Raw genomic sequence first — 22,557 nt, 5'->3', positions numbered from 1 at the left:
TTTTCCTGAGAATTCAGTTTTAAACCAAGCAGCTTTGAAGGGCAAAGGCTGTTGTCTACAAACTTTAAAACCTTAAGGTTCTCTGTATAGGACTGAGGATTCAGTGGACACTTTATTATTTTTTTAAGGTATTAATAAAGTTTTATACAAAGGTTATCATGTTATTTAGTGGTAAAATTTGCTTTGTGAATTTTTGACTAAATTTACTTTGTACATTATGATTTTGTTTGAAATAATTGACTAAACTTTTATGAACTGGCTCCTATTAGAAAGTCTGTTTGATAACCTTGAAGATTTTCTTAAGCAGACAACAACTTGATACTGTTTGATGATTTCATTCAGCCTTTATGTACTGTGTATCAGTGCTGTAAAAGAGCAAAAGAATTCTCCGTAACTTTGAATTTAGAAAATATTATATAGCTTTAATGTGAAACCAATAGGAAAGAATCTAGGGTTTTCTGGTTTTCTTCTTTTTGAAAAATTTGCTTAGTATTTTTTCATTCTTATTTTGAGGAGAACATTTTGTGTCTTTTATGAAATAATCTTTGCTCATAAAAATCTGGGCTGATATTTAGTATACTGTCTTTGATTTTCGAAGACGAAGTATATAACATTATTTGCAAATTGTTGAAAATGGAGATTAATTTTAAAAGGTTTTTTTTTTCATTTCCTGAAACCGTATTCATTTGTTTTGGGGGAAATATACATCAGAACTACTTCAGCGTATAATTTATTAGTAGGCTATTAATTAAGCTATCTTAAAAATAAGCTATTTTAAAAATTAAGCTGCCTTAAGCTGTTTTAAAAAATTACAGTTAATAAAGTTATTATTGAACTGTTGTATTATGTAGCCCTCTTGTGGCCAGCTTTATATACTACAGCCGATTCAGTTCAGTTGAATTCAGTCTCAGTCATGTCAGATTCTGTGACCCCATGGACTGCAGCACACCAGGCTTCCCTGTCCATCACCAACTCACGGAGATTGCTTAAACTCATGTCAGTCGAGTCAATGATGCCATCCTACCATCTCATCCTCTGTCATCCCCTTCTCCTCCTGCCTTCCATCTTTCCTGGCATCAGGGTCTTTTCCAGTGAGTCAGTTCTTAGCATCAGGTGGCCAAAGTATTGGAGCTTCAGCTTCAGCATCAGTTCTTCCAGTGAATACTTAGGACTGATTTCCTTTAGGATTGACTTTTTAGATCTTGCAGTCCAAGGGACTCTCAAGAGTCTTCTCCAACTCCACAGTTCAAAAGCATCAATTTTTCCATGCTCAGCTTTCTTTATGGTCCAACTCTCATATTCGTACATGACTACTGGGAAAATCATATCTTTGACTAGATGGACCTTTGTTGGCAAAGTAATGTCTCTTTTTTTTAATATACTGTCTAGGTTGGTCATGGCTTTCCTTCCAAGGAGTAAGCGTCTTTTAATTTCATGGCTGCAGTCACTATCTGCAGTCATTTTGGAGCCCCCCAAAATAAAGTCTGTCACTGTTTCCATTGTTTCCCTATCTGTTTGCCATGAAGTGATGGGACTGGATGCCATAATCATAGTTTTCTGAATGTTGAGCTTTAAGCCAACTTTTTCACTCTCCTGTTTCACTTTCATCAAGAGGTTCTTCAGTTCTTCTTTGCTTTCTGCCATAAGGATGGTGTCATCTGCATATCTGAGGTTATTGATATTTCTCCCAGCAATCTTGATTCCAGCTTGTGCTTCATCCAGCCTGGCATTTTGCATGATATACTCTACATATAAGTTAAATAAGCAGGGTGACAATATACAGCCTTGACGTACTCCTTTCCCTATTTGGAACCAGTCTGTTGTTCCCTGTACTGTTCTGACTTTTGCTTCTTGACCTGCATACGGATTTCTCAGGAGGCAGTAAGGTGGTCTGGTATTCCCGTCTCTTTAAGAATTTTCCACAGTTTATTGTGATCCACACAGTCAAAGGCTTTGGTGTAGTCAGTAAAACAGAAGCAGATGTTTTTTCTGGAACTCTCTTGCTTTTTCCATGATCCAGCGGATGTTGGCAATTTGATCTCTGGTTCCTCTGCCTTTTCTAAAACCAGCTTGAACATCAGGAAGTTCACTGTTCACATACTGTTGAAGCCTGGCTTGGAGAATTTTGAGCATTACTTTGCTAGCTTGTGAGATGAATGCAATTGTGTGGTAGTTTGAACGTTCTTTGGCATTGCCTTTCTTGGGGGTTGTTTGGAAAGAAAACTGACCTTTTCCAGTCCTGTGGCCACTGCTGAGTTTTCCAAATTTGCTGGCATATTGAGTGCAGCACTTTCACAGCATCATCATTTAGGATTTGAAATAGTTCACCTGGAATTCCATCACCTCCACTAGCTTTGTTCGTAGTGATGCTTCCTAAGGCCCACTTGACTTTGCTTTCCAGGATGTCTGGTTCTAGTCCAGTGATCACACCATCGTGGTTATCTGGGTCATGAAGATCTATTTTGTATAGTTCTTCTGTGTATTCTTGCCACCTCTTCCTAATCTCTTCTGCTTCTGTTAGGTCCATATCATTTCTGTCCTTTATTGAGCCCATCTTTGCATGAAATGTTCCCTTGGTATCTCTAATTTTCTTGAAGAGATCTCTAGTCTTTCCTATTCTGTTGTTTTCCTCTATTTCTTTGCATTGATCACTGAGAAAGGCTTTCTTATCTCTCCTTGCTATTCTTTGGAACTCTGCGTTCAAATGAGTATATCTTTCCTTTTCTCCTTTGCCTTTCGCTTCTCTTCTTTTCACAGCAATTTGTAAGGCCTCCTCAGACAACCATTTTGCCTTTTTGCATTTCTTTTTCTTGGGGATGGTTGTGATCACTGCCTCCTGTATAGTGTCACGAACCTCCATCCCTTGTTCTTCAGGCACTCTATCAGATCTAATCCCTTGAATCTATTTGTCACTTCCACTGTATAATCGTAAGGGATTTGACTTAGGTCATACCTGAATGGTCTAGTAGTTTCCCCCTCTTTCTTCAATTTAAGTCTGAATTTGGCAATAAGGAGTTCATGATCTGAGTCACAGTCAGCTCCTGGTCTTGTTTTTGCTGGCTGTATAGAACTTCTCCATCTTTGGCTGCAAAGGATATAGTCAATCTGATTTTGGTATTGACCATCTGGTGATGTCCATCTGTAGAGTTTTCTCTTGTGTTGTAGGAAGAGGGTGTTTGCTGTGACCAGTGTATTCTTTGGGCAAAACTCTGTTAGCCCTTGCCCTGCTTCATTTTGTACTCCAAGGCCAAACTTGCCTGTTACTCCAGTTATCTCTTGACTTCCTACTTTTGCATTCCAGTCCCCTGTGATGAAAAGGACATCTTTTTGGGGTATTAGTTCTAGAAGGTCTTGTAGGTCTTTATAGACCCGTTCAACTTCAGCTTCTTCAGCGTTACTGGTTGGGGCATAGACTTGGATTACTGTGATATTGAATGGTTTGCTTTGGAAACGAACAGGGATCATTCTGTCATTTTTGAGATTGCATCCAAGTACTGCATTACAGACTCTTCTGTTGACTATGAGGGCTACTCCACTTCTTCTAAGGGATTCTTGCCCACAGTAGTAGATACAATGGTCATCTGAGTTAAATTCACCCATTCCAGTCCTTTTAAGTTCATTGATTCCGGAGATGTCCACATTCACTCTTGCCATCTCCTGTTTGACCACTTGTAATTTACCTTGATTCATGGACCTAACATTCCAGGTTCGTAGTCAATACTGTTCTTTACAGCATTGGACTTTACTTTCATCACCAATCACGTCCACAGTTGAGTGTTGTTTTTGCTTTGGCTCCGTCTCTTCATTCTTTTTCCACTGATCTCCAGTAGCATATTGGGCACCTTCTGACCTGGGGCGTTCATCTTTCAGTGTCCTATCTTTTTGCCTTTTCATACTGTTCTTGGGGTTCTCAAGACAAGAATATTTTAGCAAAGAAAGTTGGAAACTAATACCTTAATAAGATTATAAATCTTAGTTATTAATTTTTTTTCTTGACACATGCATCATATTCCAGAAAATCCAAATCCTAAAAGTGGTATTATTCCTGGAAGTTATAGCTTTGAATCAGTTTTATCAGCGGTAGCTGATTTTAAGGCTCCTGTTTTTGAACCTGGAGGTTCTATGCAACAAGGCATGTATACTCCTAAAGGTACGTTTATATCTATGAATGTATTTTTTCAAATATCAGGTTTTTTTGAAGGTTTGTTGTGTATACTGAAACAAAATGTTTGCCTTTTATTTCCTTAGCTTTGGTTTTCCCCTTCAACTTTCTTAAACATGTATGTTTGTCTTTTTCAGTATACTGTGATATTGGTTCCTTTTATTTAAAAATCTATGATTTATGTTATAGTAAGACTTCTGAGATGAGTCCAAATTACAAAGGAACTTTATCTATGAACACCAGTTTATGTTTGTAAGTGAATGAACTTGAAAGTATGATGTAAAATATATACTTAAAAACACTCTGAGTGTATTTGCCCTTTAAATTTGATTTTGAAATAGTTGTCACTACCCTAAATTTAATTTGAAACAGTTAAAAATCTATATGGAATACTGATAATGTTCTCATATGTTTTAAACCTTTGTAAATACATAGAAACCTTTTCCTTAAATGATTGGTTTTCTAAGGTCTTTCCCCTGGATTTGTAGAGACATGCTTGACAAAAGCCAGAAGTAGGTGAAATTTTGATCCATGATCTTTTCTTCTTCACTTTCACATATTCATTAAATTAAAATTTTGAAGAAAGTAGAGGTTACAGGTTTCTTACACCCCTGACACTTGTTGTCTAAGTGAAAAAATGATGTCTACTTTGAAGTTGTAAATAACATGTACTGTGTTTGATAAAAGGCACCAAAATAAGCCTAATCATGTGGGAATTTTCAGAGAGTTCACAAAAGTAGCAAGAACAATCCAGAATCTCTGGTTGGAATGTATTCCATTGGAAAAGCACAGTATTTCTTTATTGTAGAGAACCCTTTGTATCTAAAATTTAGATGAGCTTAGAAGTAGAATGCTAAGCTTATTAATAACGTGTGATGTGAGCGATACCTTTGTCAGACTTATTCATGTTGGGGTCCTTATTAAAATGTAATTTTCTATGCCTAAACCCCAATCTGCTCTCGTCTAGATTTCTGGGAATAGATTCTGGAAATCTGCTTTTTTACCAATCTCTATAGGATGATTGTTACATACAGTAAATTTTGAGACACTGAGGCAGAACACTGGACATTTGAAATTAGAATCAAGAAATTGAGTGTCACATTCATATATAATACTGAATTGTATCAGCTAGTTGTGTGATGTTGAGAAAGTCAGTTTTTTATCTTTGGATTTGACTTCTTCTTTGTAAAATAAGAGTTGGAATGGATAAGTTGTTTTTAACCTTTTTTTAAAAAAAAGTGTTTAAAATAAATTTGTAGTTTTGGGGAATTAAGCCTTAAATGAATTTATTATACAAAAGCAATAAAAGCAGACCTACTCTTGTTAAAATGAGTGTGGGTAGTGGACATAGCTTCTCGTCTGTTTTACCATTTCCTTGCTCCAAAAGTTGTTGTTTGGTTGCTAAGTTGTGTCCTACTGCATTATGATCCCATGAACTGTAGCCTGCCAAACTCCTCTGTTCGTGGGATTTCCAAGGTAAGAATACTGGAGTGGGTTGCAGTTTCCTTCTGTAAGAGATCTTCTCAATCCAGGGATTAAACCTGTGTCTCCTGCATTGGCAGACAGATTCTTCACCCTTGAGCCACCAGGGAAGTTCAGTCAAATTAAACTTTACCATCTTTTAAATTTAAGATATACTGAAATGTAATTAGTTATTAGAGACTCAATGGTAAAGAATCACCTGCCATGCAGGAGACTCAGGAGACATGGGTTCGATCTCTGGGGAGATCCCCTAGAGGAGGAAGTGGCAACCCACTCCAGTATTCTTGCCTGGAAAATTCCACGGACAAAGAAGCCTGGCGGGCTATAGTCCATGGGGCTGCAGAGAAGTCAGATACGACTGAGCGACTGAACATGCACGCACAGTTAGTCATTAGAGATTGACTTGATTCCTAAGAAGTCATCAGTGTTTTCTTTCTTCTCTCTTTTGAATGATAGCTGAAGTCTGGGATCACGAATTTGACCCCGTCATGGTCATTCTTCGAACAGTTTACCGTAGAGACGTGCAGTCTGCAATGGACAGATACACAGCATTGTAAGTCTGTTATATTGATTAGTATAATAATGAATGTCTTCTGTTTATAAAAAAAATTCAGTTATAGCACAAATGTGATAATGCTCTCATTAAAGTATACTTAAAATCTTTAGAGGAAAGAAATATTTTAAGATTAAAAAAGAATATGGCTGAGATTTATGTTCTCTAGATCTTGATCCAAAATCTGACATTAATCTATTATAGAAAATATTAATAAGCATAAAAAATAAGAAACTTATTTAGTTGCTATTTGACCAGTGGATTGCAAAGCTTGATTTTGTGTTGTTCTACTTTTAAACCAGTAGAGGAGGCACAAGTTAAAAGAATAAAATGGTCTCATATCAGAGATGATGGGTAACTACAAAAAGTGTGGTAACATTGCTGTGTTCTTAACAACTGGGAAAATAGCCAAAGTAAAATGAATTTTCTATGTAAATGTTTAACAAAATAGTTAAAATGTTGATAATTGCAGAAAGGTTTTGAGGATATCTTTTTAATGGAGAATTCAGTTTTATATATTATTGTAGATTGCTTTTTAATGTATTATTGTATTGGCCAAAAAGTTCATACGAGGGCTTTGCTGCTGGTCACTAGTTGAGACTCTGTCTCCAGTGCAGAAGATGTGGAGATGTAGGTTTGATCCCTAAGTCAGGAAGATCCCCTGGAGGAGGAAATGGCATCCCCCTATAGTATTCTTGCCTGGGTAATCCCATGGACAGAGGAGCCTGGTAGGCTACGGTGCATGGGTTGGCACAGAGTTGGACACGACTGAGCAACTAAACAACAGCAACAACAAAAAGTTTGTGCAGGTTCTTCCATAAGGGTTTACAGAAAGACCCGAATCAGTGTTTTGGCCAACCCAGTATTTCCTCCTGTTTTTATTTATTTATTTATTTTCCTCCTGTTTTTAAACATTAAATGGTTAACGTATTGCTGAGCATTATAGAATATCATCTTTTATTTGTGCTAAGTTCATTTGTGCGCAAACATTTTGAAAACAAGTTTAAAATGATTTAAATGTATTTGAACTTGAGAAAATATTTGTTCATATAACTATCAAAGTGTAAATACAGATATTGGGTATAATTGAAATTTCTCTTTGCCAAGACTTTGCAGTAATAGATATATGTTGAATTTAAGAACCATCATAGATACATCTGAAGAAAGTTTATAGTGTAGAATTTTAGCATGCTCTGCACTCCCCAGCCCCACCCCAAGAAAGACAAAAACAAAAAGCAAAACTTAGCTTGGCATTTCTCTCTACTTTTCTCTAAAACTCTTGGGGAGATAGCCTTAGATTCTCCTTTCTTAGCAACCTCTTTATAGAGTTTTTGTATAGTTGTGTAACTATTTGTTTGCTTTTTACAACTATTTTTTTTTTGCCTTTTTTGTTTGTTATTACTTGAAGGAAGTTACTTTTGTCTCTCTCTCTTTTATATCTTCAGAATGTATCTCAGTGCTGGCACATAATAGACATTCACAGTATTGTTCATTGAGTAAATAAATTTGAAATTGTTCATGCTGAAAATGAAAGATGGGTGGGAGGAAGCATTTCCATGGAAAACCTAGTCTGGCCTTCATAAATACTGTTTGTTGTCTTAAGTGGGTCTGCCTTTTTTCAGGGGGAGTGCATGGTAGCTTGTCACTGAATATATAAGAATTAAATATATAGTTAATTTTATTATTCTGCTTTACTTTATAATTCATAGCAATTTGGACGAGGATTGGCCTGAAGCTTTCCAGGCCTTGAAAGAGTCATTAAATACTTAATGTAATCAGTTTTAAAAGTGAAATTCAATTTGACAATGCACATTTATTGAGTAAGGGCTTCCCAGGTGGCTCTGTGGTAAGGAATCCATATACCAGTGCAGGAGACGCAGGGCATCTGCATTTGAATCGGGGGTTGGGAAGATCCCGTGAAGGAAGAAATGGCTACCTATTCCAGTACTCTTGCCTAGAAAATTCCATGGACACAGGATCCTGGCAGGCTACAGCCACGGGGTCGCAAAGAGTCAGACGCGACTGAACACACACATGCATTTACTGAGTGCATTATTATATGCCAGGTACTCTGTAAAGCAAAGAGAACTGTGGTCTTTTATTTTTCAAATAGAAGATTTTTACTTGAGCTTTGAGAAGTTAATTTCCTTCATTTAGACCAGTGGTTCCCAGTCAGAATGAATTTTGTCCTTCAGGGGACATTTGCTATTGTCTACAGACTTCAGAGGGTTAAAACTGACATGTAGCATAGGCTAAGTCTGGTCCCCACAACTAAGAATTTCTGGCCTCGAATGTCATTAGTGTCAAGGTTGAGAAAGCTGGTTTAAACCTATACTGACATACAGGTAACCTTTTCTGTTTGTAGGTACCTTGTATTTTTGACTTATTTTGTGTTATTAGTTGTTTAGAACCATGTCATATTTTGACTTATAACTGCTTTGCATAGAGAAAACCATATTCTTAGAACTGTTTTTATTAAATTTCCTCTCTCCTATTTTGCTTTATATTTTTTCTCATTCTCTCATTCTCCTCATTTTGCTTTTGAATTCCTGTACAATGCCTTTATAGTTTCTTAGAAATACTTCTGAAATGTTGCGATGTTTCTTGACAGTTTGAAAATCTTTGTTTTAAAGAAGTTTGTCTTAAAGAAGTTTTAAAGAAGTATTCTTTCATTTAAAATGAAAGAATAATAACAGAGAAATACACGTTAGCTTCATATTAAAATCATTTTCATGTAAATCTGTGAAATTTTATGCACAAACTATAGTAACCCAATAATATTTTGTATGTTTAAAATAAGTATGGATATGAAGAATATGTTTGTTTCTATGTAAAACTTAATTGTTTTGAAATTTATTTTGTATATGAAATATAACATCTCTTTCTTTTATTGATATGTCTTATATGATGGCATAATTGACTCGTTCACTTCTTATTATAACACAACTGGGAAAAGTGTGGGGCTTATTGGCTATTGGTCATTTTCATCTTCTTTTAGTTTTAAGGAACAAAAGTGGTGAAACTGATTTTACTTAGTGTGATCTTTTTTTATTTCAAGAAGGTAATAGAAAGGTGTTTTGAAGAATTATGGAGCAAATGAGTAGGTAAATTAAGGCTGCTGTGTCTCCAGAATCTACCTGGATACTAGGCACTTTGTAGACAATCAGTAATTGCTAAATGAATGAAAAGTAAGTTTCTTAAATTTTTTTGTGCAGAGAGTTTTAAGTGAAAATAAGCCATTTTCTTTGTGTGATGCTTAGATCTTTGCTGAAAAATTGCTGGAAAAGCCCTTCAAGATCTTCTCTCCAGCTTCTGTAGAAATGTCTTGGGGGCCATCACTAAAAGAGGGAGCTGGGCAATAGCAAGAGGAGGGCTAAAAAAGTGAAGGTGGCTCATCTCGCTTTCCTTCAGTTCAGTTCAGTCACTCAGTCGTGTCCGACTCTTTGCCACCCCATGAATCGCAGCATGCCAGGCCTCCCTGTCCATCACCAACTCCCGGAGTTCACTCAGACTCACGTCCATCGAGTCAGTGATGCCATTCAGCCATCTCATCCTCTCTCGTCCCCTTCTCCTCTTGCCCCCAATCCCTCCCAGCATCAGAGTCTTTTCCAATGAGTCAACTCTTCTCATGAGGTGGCCAAAGTACTGGAGTTTCAGCTTTAGCATCATTCCTTCCAAAGAAATCCCAGGGCTGATCTCCTTCAGAATGGACTGGTTGGATCTCCTTGCAGTCCAAGGGACTCTCAAGAGTCTTCTCCAACACCGCAGTTCAAAAGCATCAATTCTTCGGCGCTCAGCCTTCTTCATGGTCCAACTCTCACATCCATACATGACCACAGGAAAAACCATAGCCTTGACTAGCCGGACCTTTGTTGGCAAAGTAATGTCTCTGCTTTTGAATATGCTATCTAGGTTGGTCATAACTTTCCTTCCAAGGAGTAAGCGTCTTTTAATTTCATGGCTGCAGTCACCATCTGCAGAAAAATAAAGTCTGACACTGTTTCCACTGTTTCCCCATCTATTTCCCATGAAGTGATGGGACCAGATGCCATGATCTTCGTTTTCTGAATGTTGAGCTTTAAGCCAACTTTTTCACTCTCCTCTTTCACTTTCATCAAGAGGCTCTTTATTTCCTCTTCACTTTCTGCCATAAGGGTGGTGTCATCTGCATATCTGAGGTGATTGATATTTCTCCCGGCAATCTTGATTCCAGCTTGTGTTTCTTCCAGTCCAGCGTTTCTCATGATGTACTCTGCATATAAGTTAAATAAGCAGGGTGACAATATACAGCCTTGATGTACTCCTTTTCCTTGTTCCATGTCCAGTTCTAACTGTTGCTTCCTGACCTACATATTTCCTGGCATACAGATTTCTCAAGAGGCAGGTCAGGTGGTCTGGTATTCCCATCTCTTTCAGAATTTTCCACAGTTTATTGTGATCCACACAGTCAAAGGCTTTGGCATAGTCAATGAAGCAGAAATAGATGTTTTTCTGGAACTCTCTTGCTTTTTCCATAATCCAGAGGATGTTGGCAATTTGATCTCTGTTTCCTCTGCCTTTTCTAAAACCAGCTTGAACATCTGGAAGTTCATGGTTCATGTATTGCTGAAGCCTGGCTTGGAGAATTTTGAGCATTACTTTACTAGCTTGTGAGATGAGTGCAATTGTGCGGTAGTTTGAGCATTCTTTGGCATTGCCTTTCTTTGGGATTGGAATGAAAACTGACCTTTTCCAGTCCTGTGGCCACTGCTGAGTTTTCCAAATTTGCTGGCGTATTGAATGCAGCACTTTCACAGCATCATCTTTCAGGATTTGAAATAGCTCAACTGGAATTCACTAGCTTTGTTTGTAGTGATGCTTTCTAAGGCCCACTTGACTTCACATTCCAGGATGTCTGGCTCTAGATGAGTGATCACACCATCATGATTATCTGGGTCATGAACATCTTTTTTGTACAGTTCTTTGTATTCTTGCCACCTCTTCTTAATATCTTCTGCTTCTGTTAGGTCCATACCATTTCTGTCCTTTATCGAGCCCATCTTTGCATGAAATGTTCCCTTGGTATCTCTAATTTTCTGGGAGAGATCTCTAGTCTTTCCCATTCTGTTGTTTTCCTCTATATCTTTGCATTGATCGGTGAGGAAGGCTTTCTTATCTCTTCTTGCTATTCTTTGGAACTCTGCATTCAGATGCTTATATCTTTCCTTTTCTCCTTTGCTTTTCGCTTCTTTTCACAGCTATTTGTAAGGCCTCCCCAGACAGCCATTTTGCTTTTTTGCATTTCTTTTCCATGGGGATGGTCTTGATCCCTGTCTCCTGTACAATGTCACGAACCTCATTCCATAGTTCATCAGGCACTGTATCTATCAGATCTAGGCCCTTAAATCTATTTCTCACTTCCACTGTATAATCATAAGGGATTTGATTTAGGTCATACCTGAATGGTCTAGTGGTTTTCCCTACTTTCTTCAATTTCAGTCTGAATTTGGCAATAAGGAGTTCATGATCTGAGCCACAGTCAGCTCCTGGTCTTGTTTTTGTTGACTGTATAGAGCTTCTCCATCTTTGGCTGCAAAGAATATAATCAATCTGATTTCTGTGTTGACCATCTGGTGATGTCCATGTGTAGAGTCTTCTCTTGTGTTGTTGGAAGAGGGTGTTTGCTATGACCAGTGCATTTTCTTGGCAAAACTCTATTAGTCTTTGCCCTGCTTCATTCCGTACTCCAAGGCCAAATTTGCCTGTTACTCCAGGTGTTTCTTGACTTCCTACTTTTGCATTCTAGTCCCCTGTAATGAAAAGGACATCTTTTTTGGGTGTTAGTTCTAAAAGGTCTTGTAGGTCTTCATAGAACCGTTCAACTTCAGCTTCTTCAGCGTTACTGGTTGGGGCATAGACTTGGATTACTGTGATGTTGAATGGTTTGCCTTGGAAACGAACAGAGATCATTCTGTCGTTTTTGAGACTGCATCCAAGTACTGCATTTCGAACTCTTTTGTTGACCATGATGGCTACTCCATTTCTTCTGAGGGATTCCTGCCCGCAGTAGTAGATATAATGGTCATCTGAGTTAAATTCACCCATTCCAGTCCATTTTAGTTCACTGATTTCTAGAATGTTGACATTCACTCTTGCCATCTCTTGTTTGACCACTTCCAATTTGCCTTGAATCATGGACCTGACATTCCAGGTTCCTATGCAATATTACTCTTTACAGCATCAGACCTTGCTTCTATCACCAGTCACATCCACAGCTGGGTATTGTTTTTGCTTTGGCTCCATCCCTTCATTCTTTCTGGAGTTATTTCTCCACTGATCTCCAATAGCATATTGGGCACCTACTGACCTGGGAGTTTCTCTTTCAGTATCCTTATCATTTTGTCTTTTCATACTGTTCATGGGGTTCTCAAGGCAAGAATACTGAAGTGGTTTGCCATTCCCTTCTCCAATAGACAACATTCCGTCAGATCTCTCCACCATGACCTGCCCGTCTTAGGTGGCCCCACGGCGTGGCTTAGTTTCATTGAGTTAGACAAGGCTGTGGTCCTAGTGTGATTAGATTGACTAGTTTTCTGTGAGTATGGTTTCAGTGTATCTGCCCTCTGATGCCCTCTTGCAACACCTACCATCTTACTCGGGTTTCTCTTACCTTGGGCGTGGGGTATCTCTTCATGGCTGCTCCAGCAAAGTGCAGCCGCTGCTCCTTACCTTGGACGAGGGGTATCTCCTCACTGCCGCCCCTTCTGATCTTGAACGTGGAATAGCTCCTCTAGGCCGTCTTGCACCCGTGCAGCCACTGCTCCTTGGACGTGGGGTTGGTCCTCCCTGCCGCCGCCCCTGGCCTCGTTCGTGGGGTTGGTCCTCCTGTCCGCCACCCCTGACCTCGGATGTGGGGTATCTCCTCTCAGTCGCCGCCCCTGGGCTCACGGGGTGGGTAGCTCCTCCAGGCCACCGGCCCTGGCCTTGGGCGTGGGGGCATGAGATAGCTCTTCCCGGTTGCTGCCCCTGACCTTGGACGTGGGATAGCTCCTCCCGGCCGCTGCCCCTGACCTCAGACTTGGGTAGCTCTTCTCAGCCGTTCCTGCGCCCTTGCAGCCTGGCACTCTCGGCCGCTGCCCCTGACCTCGGACGTGGGGTAACTCCTCATGGCCACCGCCCTTTGGGCATGGGGTCCTCCCGTCTTCTGCCCCTGACCTCGGACGTGGGATAGCTCCTCTTGGCCACGCTTAGTGCGCCCGTCGCTTTCCTTACTCCCTTCCAAAATACCCTTTAATGGACAATTCAGCTTTTAAAGTGAAAAATAAAACAAAACCCAATAAGAACAAACCAACAGTTGGAAAACCATTTATTCAATTTAGTATTATATTTTATATACGAGGACATTGTGATCCAGAGAAGTTCAGTGAAATATGTTTGTTAATGGCAGTGTTGGAACTATTATCTAGGCCATTTCCAAAAGACAAATTTGGTTTTTATATAGTGGTTATTTTAAATTCAGCTGGAAAGCAAATTTTTTTGAACTCTAATTGCTGATACTTATGTTGCTTCCCATCTTGAAGGTTAATGGTTGTTGGCCTATGTTTTAAAGTACATTGTATGAGTTTATATGTGTCATTTTTGTCTCAAACTAGTCAGTAATTTGGAGAAGGAAATGGCGACCCACTCCAGTATTCTTGCTTGGAGAATCCCAGGGACGGGGGAGCCTGGTGGGCTGCCATCTGTGGGGTCGCACAGAGTCGGACACGACTGAAGCGACTTAGCAGCAGCAGCAGCAGTCAGTAATTAGGTGTTGGTTTGAGTCACTTAAAATTTTTTTTTTTGCCATGTAGCTTTTTGTTTACATTATTCCATTAATGATTTTGAAAAGAGCAGTCAAATGATGTTACCTGCTGCCTTAAACAAATATATAACCTTTATGTCAGAACACTTTATTAATCTAAGCATTGCATATTTAGGGGCCCAGTGCTTAAAGCAAACAAAAGCTAAAAATTGCTTTTCTATGCTAAATGAAATATAATAATTAAAACATTTTATTATATACTATTGGAATTATTTTAAAAATTATGCTTATATGTAGCCACTATAGTATTATATAGAAACCATTTTTTTTTTTTTTTTTTTAAGCAATGTAATGACACCCTCTTCTTGAATCATAGATGCAACTTATTTCTCTGGTATGTTAATGGTAATTTTTTTTTTTTTTAAGCAGAGAAGGGTTTATTGCAGGACCAAGCAAAAAGAACAAGAGGCTTCTGCTCTAGAAAACCCTAAATCCCTGTATGGTTTTTAGGGAGAAGTTTTTATAGGCAAAATTTGGGGGGAGGGCTACAGGGTATGTGACTTTTTTCTGATTGGTTGGTGGTAAGGTAATAGGGTGGTGCCCCAGAAATCTTGAGCTCATCCCAACGTCACCATTCTCCGCTTGGGTGGTGGCCCCAGTTCCTGGATGTATGGCTGTTGTCTCCATTTCCTTCACGTCCCAGGGATCCTTCTTTTGCTCCATAAAGCAAAAGAACCATGTAACCATGTCTGGCTTACAGACAGGACCCAGGAAGACCAAGTATAGTTCCCGTTGAGTGATGTCCATAAATTCCCACTCATCCTGAGTAAATTCTATGGCTACATCCTGGAATTTCAGCAGTTTCCTGAGAAGCTGCCATTTCCTTTTCTTTCTCTTGTCTGTATTGTTTTTTCTAATCAATGTTATGTTGAAGAATCACATCAGCATCTTAAGAGTGTCCCTTTGCTCTCAGCATACCCATAGACAGAAAGATCTTGAAATGCCTAAAGCGCCAGCTTAGCCTATCCTTGTCTCAGAAGATATTCAGGAAAAATCAACTCCTGTATGGAGACCAGACTATGAATTAGTTCTTTGCTTTTTATAGTGTTCTTGTCTCATTCAGATGTCAGGAAATTCTGCTAATATGGGTATGTGGGCTGCACCAATTTTCCCCTTCCAAACCTACATTATATAGGTTTAACAGGAAACCATTTTGCCTCTTCTTGTAATTTTTTATTTTTATTTTTAAGATTTTCTTTCCCCTACTTACATAATATCCTTTTCCCTTTAGATGAGTCTTCTACTGTTAAGTCTCTAGCTTTCATGTTAGAGGCATTCTTAGGATATCTATAATTCTGGCTGCTTGTGATGAAGAGCTAGCTCTCAGTGCCTTGGTGGATGTTGTGGATCCTGAGCTTTACTCTGGGGTGATTTGAGCAAGCAGGTTTGTTGCGAAGCCCCTATGTTAGTCTCTTTGAAACTATTTTGGTTTTGTAAGATTTCTCAAAGAAGTATTTTCAAATATTGCCCAGAATATAGTGGTCTGACTGCCGTTATTCTGTAAATGAAATGGAGTCAAAGCCTAAGTATTCTGAATCAAAATGCATTTGATGGCTTTAACCGCATGTCCTCCTACCCTAAACTGTGCTTGTGTTTTACCTTCTTCAGAGATGAATTCTCCAGCTAGAATTCTATTGGGATGGGGTGAAGCAGTTTCATCCAGTCCTCATTTTAGCCTCCTGTCTCCTCAACTCCAGCTTGCTAGGGGCTCAGTGGTAGAGAATCCACCTGCCAGAGCAGGAGACAGAGGAGAGGCGGGTTTGATCCCTGTGTTGGGAAGATCCCCTGGAGGAGGAAACAGCAACCCCCTCCAGTATTCTTGCTGGGATAATCCCATGGACAGAGGAGTCTGTCGGACTACATACAATCCGTGGGGTCACAAAGAGTCAGACATGACTGAGCACGCAAGCACACGCTCACCCCCCAATTATTGAGGTACCAGGTGCTTCCAGTTTCTGAGCTTTTTAAGGATTCTGCAGAGTAATTGGGGTTGATTTTCAGCCTTCCCCCTTGCCTTCTTGTGATTTGGCTTTCTTAGGTTTACTAGAATCATCCACATAGCCATTTGCTTTCCGATTAACAAAATTTTCGTTCTCTTTGCCTTTTTGGATTTTCCTCATCCTGTGCTTTTCATTAAAAAAAAAAAAAATACTGTTACTATTATTGTCATTGGAGTTTTGAGTGAAAGTAAAATTAAATATTTATGTTCATTATGTCATTTTAACTTTGAATGCTGAATGTATGACTTACATTCTCTGGATTACTGGGTGAAATTGAACCTTTAAAAAAAAACTTAATTTCCCTTCATGATTCTTGCATTGAAAGTGGTGTATGGATTATCTTTGATGGCTTTTTGGTTAGATTGTCTAAATTTTATTAGTTCTCAAGTTTTATTTTTTTATATTTGGATCTCTAATCCACCTGGAGTTGATTTTTATGGAGTGAAGTAGTGATTTATTTATTTTTTTCCCCCTTCAGAAAACCAGCTCCAGGACTATTTACTGAAGAATCCATGCTTTTCTCACTGATTTGTAATGCTAATTCTGTCATATACAATTGATCCTCATTATTTTCAAATTCTATATTTTCTAATTTGACTACTTGGTAAATTTATTTGTAAACCTTGAATCAATACTCAGAGCACCTTACTGGTTATTTACGATTTGTGTGGATGTGCAGAGGGCACCTAGATTCAAGTGGGAAAAAGCAAAACTCTGCCCTCTTGTTTCAGCTCATACTATAGACAAGGGTCCTCTTCATGGTCAGTTCAGCGCTGTGTTTTTGAATTTTTGTCCTTTGGTGATTTTGCTGTTTAGAATGTCTCCCACATGGAGTACCAGAGCACCATGTAGTGTTACTGAGGGCAAGAAGGCTTTGATGTGCCTTACAGAGAAGATTTGTTGTTAGATAAGCTTTGTTCAGGCTGTTACAGTGCTCTTGGCTGTGAATTCAATAGTAATGAATCAATAGTATGGTATATCCAGAAAAAGGTAGAGGAAATTCACTGGTCTGTACATAAAGTTACTACAAGTGCTAAAGTAGCATGTATCGTATGTGATTGAAGCTATAGAATCACCATTTAAATCACAGTTTAATCTTGTGTCTGTCATCTAATTTTGGTTTTATTTTATTTTTATAGTTTAAAACAGAGTGGAAAATTCCCTGGAAATCCTTGGCCACCCTATAAGAAAAGGACACCACTCCACCCCAGCTATAAAGGTCTCATGAGACTTTTGCACTGTAAAACTTTACACATTGTGCTATTCACTCTGCTTTACAAGGTACAGTAGTAATTTGACTAAGAAGACTAGATTAGAGTTTATTACCATAATTCTTAAATAAAAATGCCAAAAGATAATATGAACATAAAAGTACCATTTATAAAGCAAAGTGTATTTATATATTTAAGGTGTGTGAGGATATGTCATAATCACATGTATGTGAATTGTATTCTTGTAATTTCAAATCTAAGTTGGAAAATAACAGAGCTACACCATTTGTTATGGGAAACTATTCATCTTATCAGTTTCAGACAGGAATTATTATACGATTAGATATAAAGAAAAAAAAAACTATTGTTTCTTCTAATTAGAATTTGAAAAATTAAAAATTAACTTAAAAGTAAAAAGTATGCCTATCTGTTAACAAATTTCCAATCACTACATTTGTATTATTTAAATTATTTAAGAAAATTAATATATTAAATTTAGCAGACATTTTTTTTTTTTTTCTTAATGTTTGAGATACAAACAAGTACAGCTTTTAGATTTCTATACTTTCTATTCTTTTTAACTCTACCCCATGATCAGTTTTTCATTTTACTTGCAAAAATTACTCCTGTTAAAATTTTAGACATGGGCCTCAAAAAAAACCAATTGGTTTATTTTCATTCATTTCTAAGAAAATAATTCAGTAAAATAATTTAAAATGTTCTTTTTTTTAATTAAAATAGAATATTTTCTTTTTTTTAATTTAATTTAATTTAATTTTTAAACTAAAATAGAATATTTTTCTTATTAAAAGGATATTTATAGTTTTGATCTTTTATAGACATTTTTCAGTGTTTACTTAGTGCCAGATTTTGTTTCAGATGCTTTGTGTACACATATATACATTATTTTAATTCTAGTAGAAATCCTTATGAGTGACAGTTCTATTTTTATTCTCATCTCTCAGATATGTTTTTTTAAACATTTTATTATGTAGTTTTGGTTGCATTGGGTCTTCATTGCTGCATGTGGGCTCTCTCTAGTTGGGGCAAGTGGGGACTGTTGGTTGTGGTGTGTGGGCTTCTCATTGTGGGGGCTTCTCTTGTTGCAGAGCACAGGCTCAGTAGTTGTGGCTCATGGGCCTCGCTGCTCCACAGCATGTGGAATCCTCCTGGACCAGGGATCGAACCTGTGCCCCCTGCATTGGCAGGCGGACTCCCATCCACTATACTACCAGGGAAGACCTCAGATATGTTTTTTGAGTTTTAGAGGTTAAATAACTGAATAAGGTTAAATAAGTGAAGAAGTCAGTAAATCTTAATTTAAAAATTAAAGAAGACTATTGCAAATGATTTGTGTCCTTTCAAGTTATATTTTTTCAACATTTTCGTTTGCTTACTATAAGAATAATATTTCCTCAAAAATAGAAAGGCAGTATTTACTTGTTACAAGATTACTATGACCGAGTTTTTAAAAATCTCAATTTTGTAATATCATTCCTGACTTTATGATAATAGAAGAACCTTTATTGGCAGGTCAGCTTTCTAAAAATCAGTGTCAGTAAACCATTTCATCTCCTGCCATGTTTAATATTAAAAAACTTTAATATAGAACATGTTAATAAAACTCTCCTGAAACCATCCTCTCTTTTATTGTAGTACCTAAAAAAGTTTTTTTGCTTCCTTAACCTTAAAGTTACACATTTGAAGCTGTAAGATGTAATACCACAGGTTTTCAAGCTAGAATTTATTTGATTTTAGCTAATAATGCTCTATTTATTAAAAGGAGGCAGAGTAGTAATGGTATGCAGTCATTGGAAGTCTGAAATCTGTGTTCTAGTGTTGCTTACGCTAGCTGAGTGTGTGGCTGAACCTTGGTTTCCTCCCTGTAAAGTCTTGGGTTAGAAGGATTACCTCTATTGCCTGTCAACCTTCAGTCCCCCCTTACTGCTCTCCTGTTCTTCCCACCATCCGTCTACGCCACCTCCCTACTATTTGTTGAACACCAGTTACTAGATATTATTTGAAGCAAATTTAAGATGTTAATCGTATAATCCTCACAATAATTCTGGGCTATTATTCCAGTTTTAAAGATGAGGAAACTTAAGACCAGATGTTGTTCAAGATTAAATAACTTCAGTATATACAAAATTTGTATAAAAAATCAGGTTTTTAAAAGGTTTTGAAAGTCTGTTCTCCTCACCATTGTGCCACACAAAATATGAATGGAAAAGTCTTCTCAGTAGTCAGATTGAACATTAGAAAATCAGTGAACTGGAAGTCTTAATTTTTTAGTCATAGTAGATTAGCTCCTAAGTGACTAAGGCTTTTCCAAGCCCTCTCTGCTGTTTGGGCAGTTTCTAGGAGGCTCAGCCTAGACTGGCCTCTCTTTGTTCTCCCTAGTCTCCCCTGCAGCTGACAGTGCCACTCCCCACAGAATCTCTCGTTTGACTGGCTGGCTTTTTTTTTTTTTTTTTTTAATAATGAAGACAACAAGATGGCTACTAGGCTGTTTTTTCCTTATGGTATTTTATGTGTCTTCTGGTTAATAGTTTGTTGCATTATATGAATGAGTGATTGGTATAGGTTAGCCCACTGAGTCCTGCATAAAATGTGTAAGGCTTGCATAATCCATTTATAAGGTCAGATTTGTCAGTATTTCCTCAGCGCAACCTGTCTCCTAACCACTTTATTCTTTTTTCCTTTCTTGTATAAACCACACAGTGCATACACATGTACACAGTGTATGCACAGAACTGAACACTGAACACTGAGTGCAGAGCACTCAAGCTCAGGACTATAATTTTAGAGACAGATTTTAATAATATTAATGTTCCATAAACAATTATTTTGCTCCCAATTATATACCAGGTGCTATGCTAAACACATTTGCATGAACTATCCTATTTAACAAACATTTATCTGATATCCTTGTAATCAGGAGAAAAATGTCAATAACTTAGGATGTAAAATATTCCTGTTAAATTACTTTATTAGATACTGGTATTTTTATAATAATTGTTTTAGTGGATTATTTAATGTGTTAAACTTTAGGTGATCAGTGAACTAATGATTCTGAATATTGCCTAAAATACTGTGTAATCCTGGGAGGGGAACCTGTTTTTTTGGTTTTAGTTTGTCTTTTCACCAAGGTATATGTTTACTTACTTACATATCTGATTATGATATGTATAACACACATATGTATATATGATATGTATAACATGTATATTATAACATATATGTATAAATAACACATATATATTATGTTACATTGGTCTATAAGGTTAAAATACTTTTTGATATTTAAGTGAAATATGTTTTATGGAAAAAAGTAATATGGGGCATTTTTTTCCCTTTTTAAAGATTTTGATGGATCATCAAAATCTTTCAGAACATGTACTCTGTATGGTTTTATATCTGATTGAATTAGGACTTGAAAATTCAGCTGAAGAGGAATCAGATGAAGAGGTAAGTAGTTTATTATATTTTTAAATGTTAAAGTTGTGATATGCCTTTATAAAAGGTTGCATGTCATCTTGAAGGTATTTATTTTGTCTGAGTATCATACTTAGAAAAAAATCTTCTTAGGAACTTGGAAAGGCCCTTTTAAATCTTCAACTACATATGTTCTTTTAGAGATTTCACTAATATATAAAACTCCCATTTAGAGAATTATTGAATTTGAAATTTGTAATTCATAATATGTAGATCTAAGAAAAGTTGTTAGTGCATTTTTGTGCTGTGCTCAGATGCTCAATTATGTCCAACCCTTTGTGACCCTATGGGCTGTAGTGTGCCAGGCTCCTCTGTGCTTGGGATTCTCCCAGCAAGAATACTGGCACAGGGTGCCATTTCCTCCTCTAGGTGATCTTCCCAACCCAGAGATCGAACCTGCATATCCTGTGTTGGCAGGCAGGTTCTTTACCACTAGTGCCATTTTTGTAGTTACTGGTCAGGAAGATCCCTGAAGAAGGAAATGGAAACCCATTCCAGTATGCTTGCCTGGAAAATCACATGAACAGAGGAGTCTGGCGGACTACAGTCCATGAGGTCAGAAAGAGTGGGACATGACTGAGCAATTGAACTACACACACAGACACTGGTAAATAATTATGTTAGGACTTCAGTCTAGAAATTCTAATAATTCCATTAGGGATTTTATTTTGGAATAGCAAATTCTTTCTGTAAAGATTTTAAGTTAATGGAGTAAAATTTGTTGTAAAGAAGAATGTTTACTTGAGAATATAAGTTGTTAGTGTGTTTCAGGACTGTATAAATATCATTTCCTTGAAAGTAATTGTTAGTTACTACAAATTGATTTTATAGTTAATTGATATTTTTCTCATTCCCTCCATACAAAAAGACAACAGCAATAGACAGACAAGTGAAAAGGCTAGGCAGTACTTGGTAGTCTTAAGCTGAGTCAACCTGTATTCTTTCATAGATATTAAAAAGATCATTAATACTCCTCTAAGAATAAGTCAGACTTTTGATAGATTTTTCAGACTTCCTTCCACAGTTAGTCCAAATTAGTGTTATTTGACTGTATTATGAGTTATTTTTAATGGGTGATGAAAAGTATCCTGTACTGCGTATTTCCAAATTGAAAAATGTATTTTCTTCTGGAGAAGTTTAGCTGACTTCCATATTAGCATCGAGCAGTTTGTTTTTAAATTTTGTGTTTCACTGTATTAAATATGTAAGGTCTTATCTACATGGGTTTGATTACAGAAACTAATAAAGTATTCTCTAAATAAAAAAAATAATAATAAAATAAATTTTGTGTTTGCATTTGGTTTTATTTGAACTTCGTAGTTCGTAAATGTGACTTTAAGGGATTAAAGGATATAACAGGCAGTGAACTATTATTTGGGCTTGTTACATCTCCACTGTATCTTGGACCTCACTGACAAGATTTGTATTCATTATGTTTATGTTTCAGGCATCAGCATGTGGACCTGAACGTTGTCATGACAGTTGGTTTCCTGGTAGTAACTTAGTATCGAATATGCGACACTTTATAAATTATGTTAGAGTGAGAGTTCCAGAGACTGCTCCAGAAGTGAAGAGAGACTCACTTGCAAGTACCAGCTCTGATAGCTTGGGATCTTTACAAGTAAGTGTAAAAGTGAGAACAAAAAAGGGAAAGACTTCATTATATTAGGATGTGTCATTTAGATCATCTTATCATATCCTAGGACTTCCCTGGTGGCTCAGTGGTAAAGAATCATCTGCCTGCAATGCAGGAGACGTGGGTTTAACCCCTGGGTTGGGAAGATCCCCCGAAGAAGGAAATGGCAACCACTCCA

At 37.4% G+C, this 22,557-nt stretch overlaps 1 protein-coding gene across 8 annotated transcripts in view; it reads left to right on the top strand.

Annotated features, from left to right (window-relative positions):
* Positions 1-22,557, top strand: part of UBR3 (ubiquitin protein ligase E3 component n-recognin 3) — a 200,227-nt gene that overhangs the window by 86,994 nt on the left and 90,676 nt on the right. For all 8 annotated transcript variants that reach the window (XM_025275209.3, XM_025275194.3, XM_025275200.3 and 5 more), the window contains exons 18-22: positions 4,009-4,150; positions 6,101-6,197; positions 17,177-17,318; positions 20,612-20,716; positions 22,191-22,364. In XM_025275209.3, the coding sequence (XP_025130994.2) occupies positions 4,009-4,150; positions 6,101-6,197; positions 17,177-17,318; positions 20,612-20,716; positions 22,191-22,364 (660 nt within the window). The remainder of the gene's footprint in view (positions 1-4,008; positions 4,151-6,100; positions 6,198-17,176; positions 17,319-20,611; positions 20,717-22,190; positions 22,365-22,557) is intronic.

The sequence above is a fragment of the Bubalus bubalis genome, chromosome 2, assembly GCF_019923935.1.
Source record: "Bubalus bubalis isolate 160015118507 breed Murrah chromosome 2, NDDB_SH_1, whole genome shotgun sequence".
Classification (NCBI taxonomy): domain Eukaryota; kingdom Metazoa; phylum Chordata; class Mammalia; order Artiodactyla; family Bovidae; genus Bubalus; species Bubalus bubalis.
The sequence above is the reverse complement of the archived record's forward strand: the minus strand, read 5'-3'. Positions and strand labels throughout refer to the sequence as shown.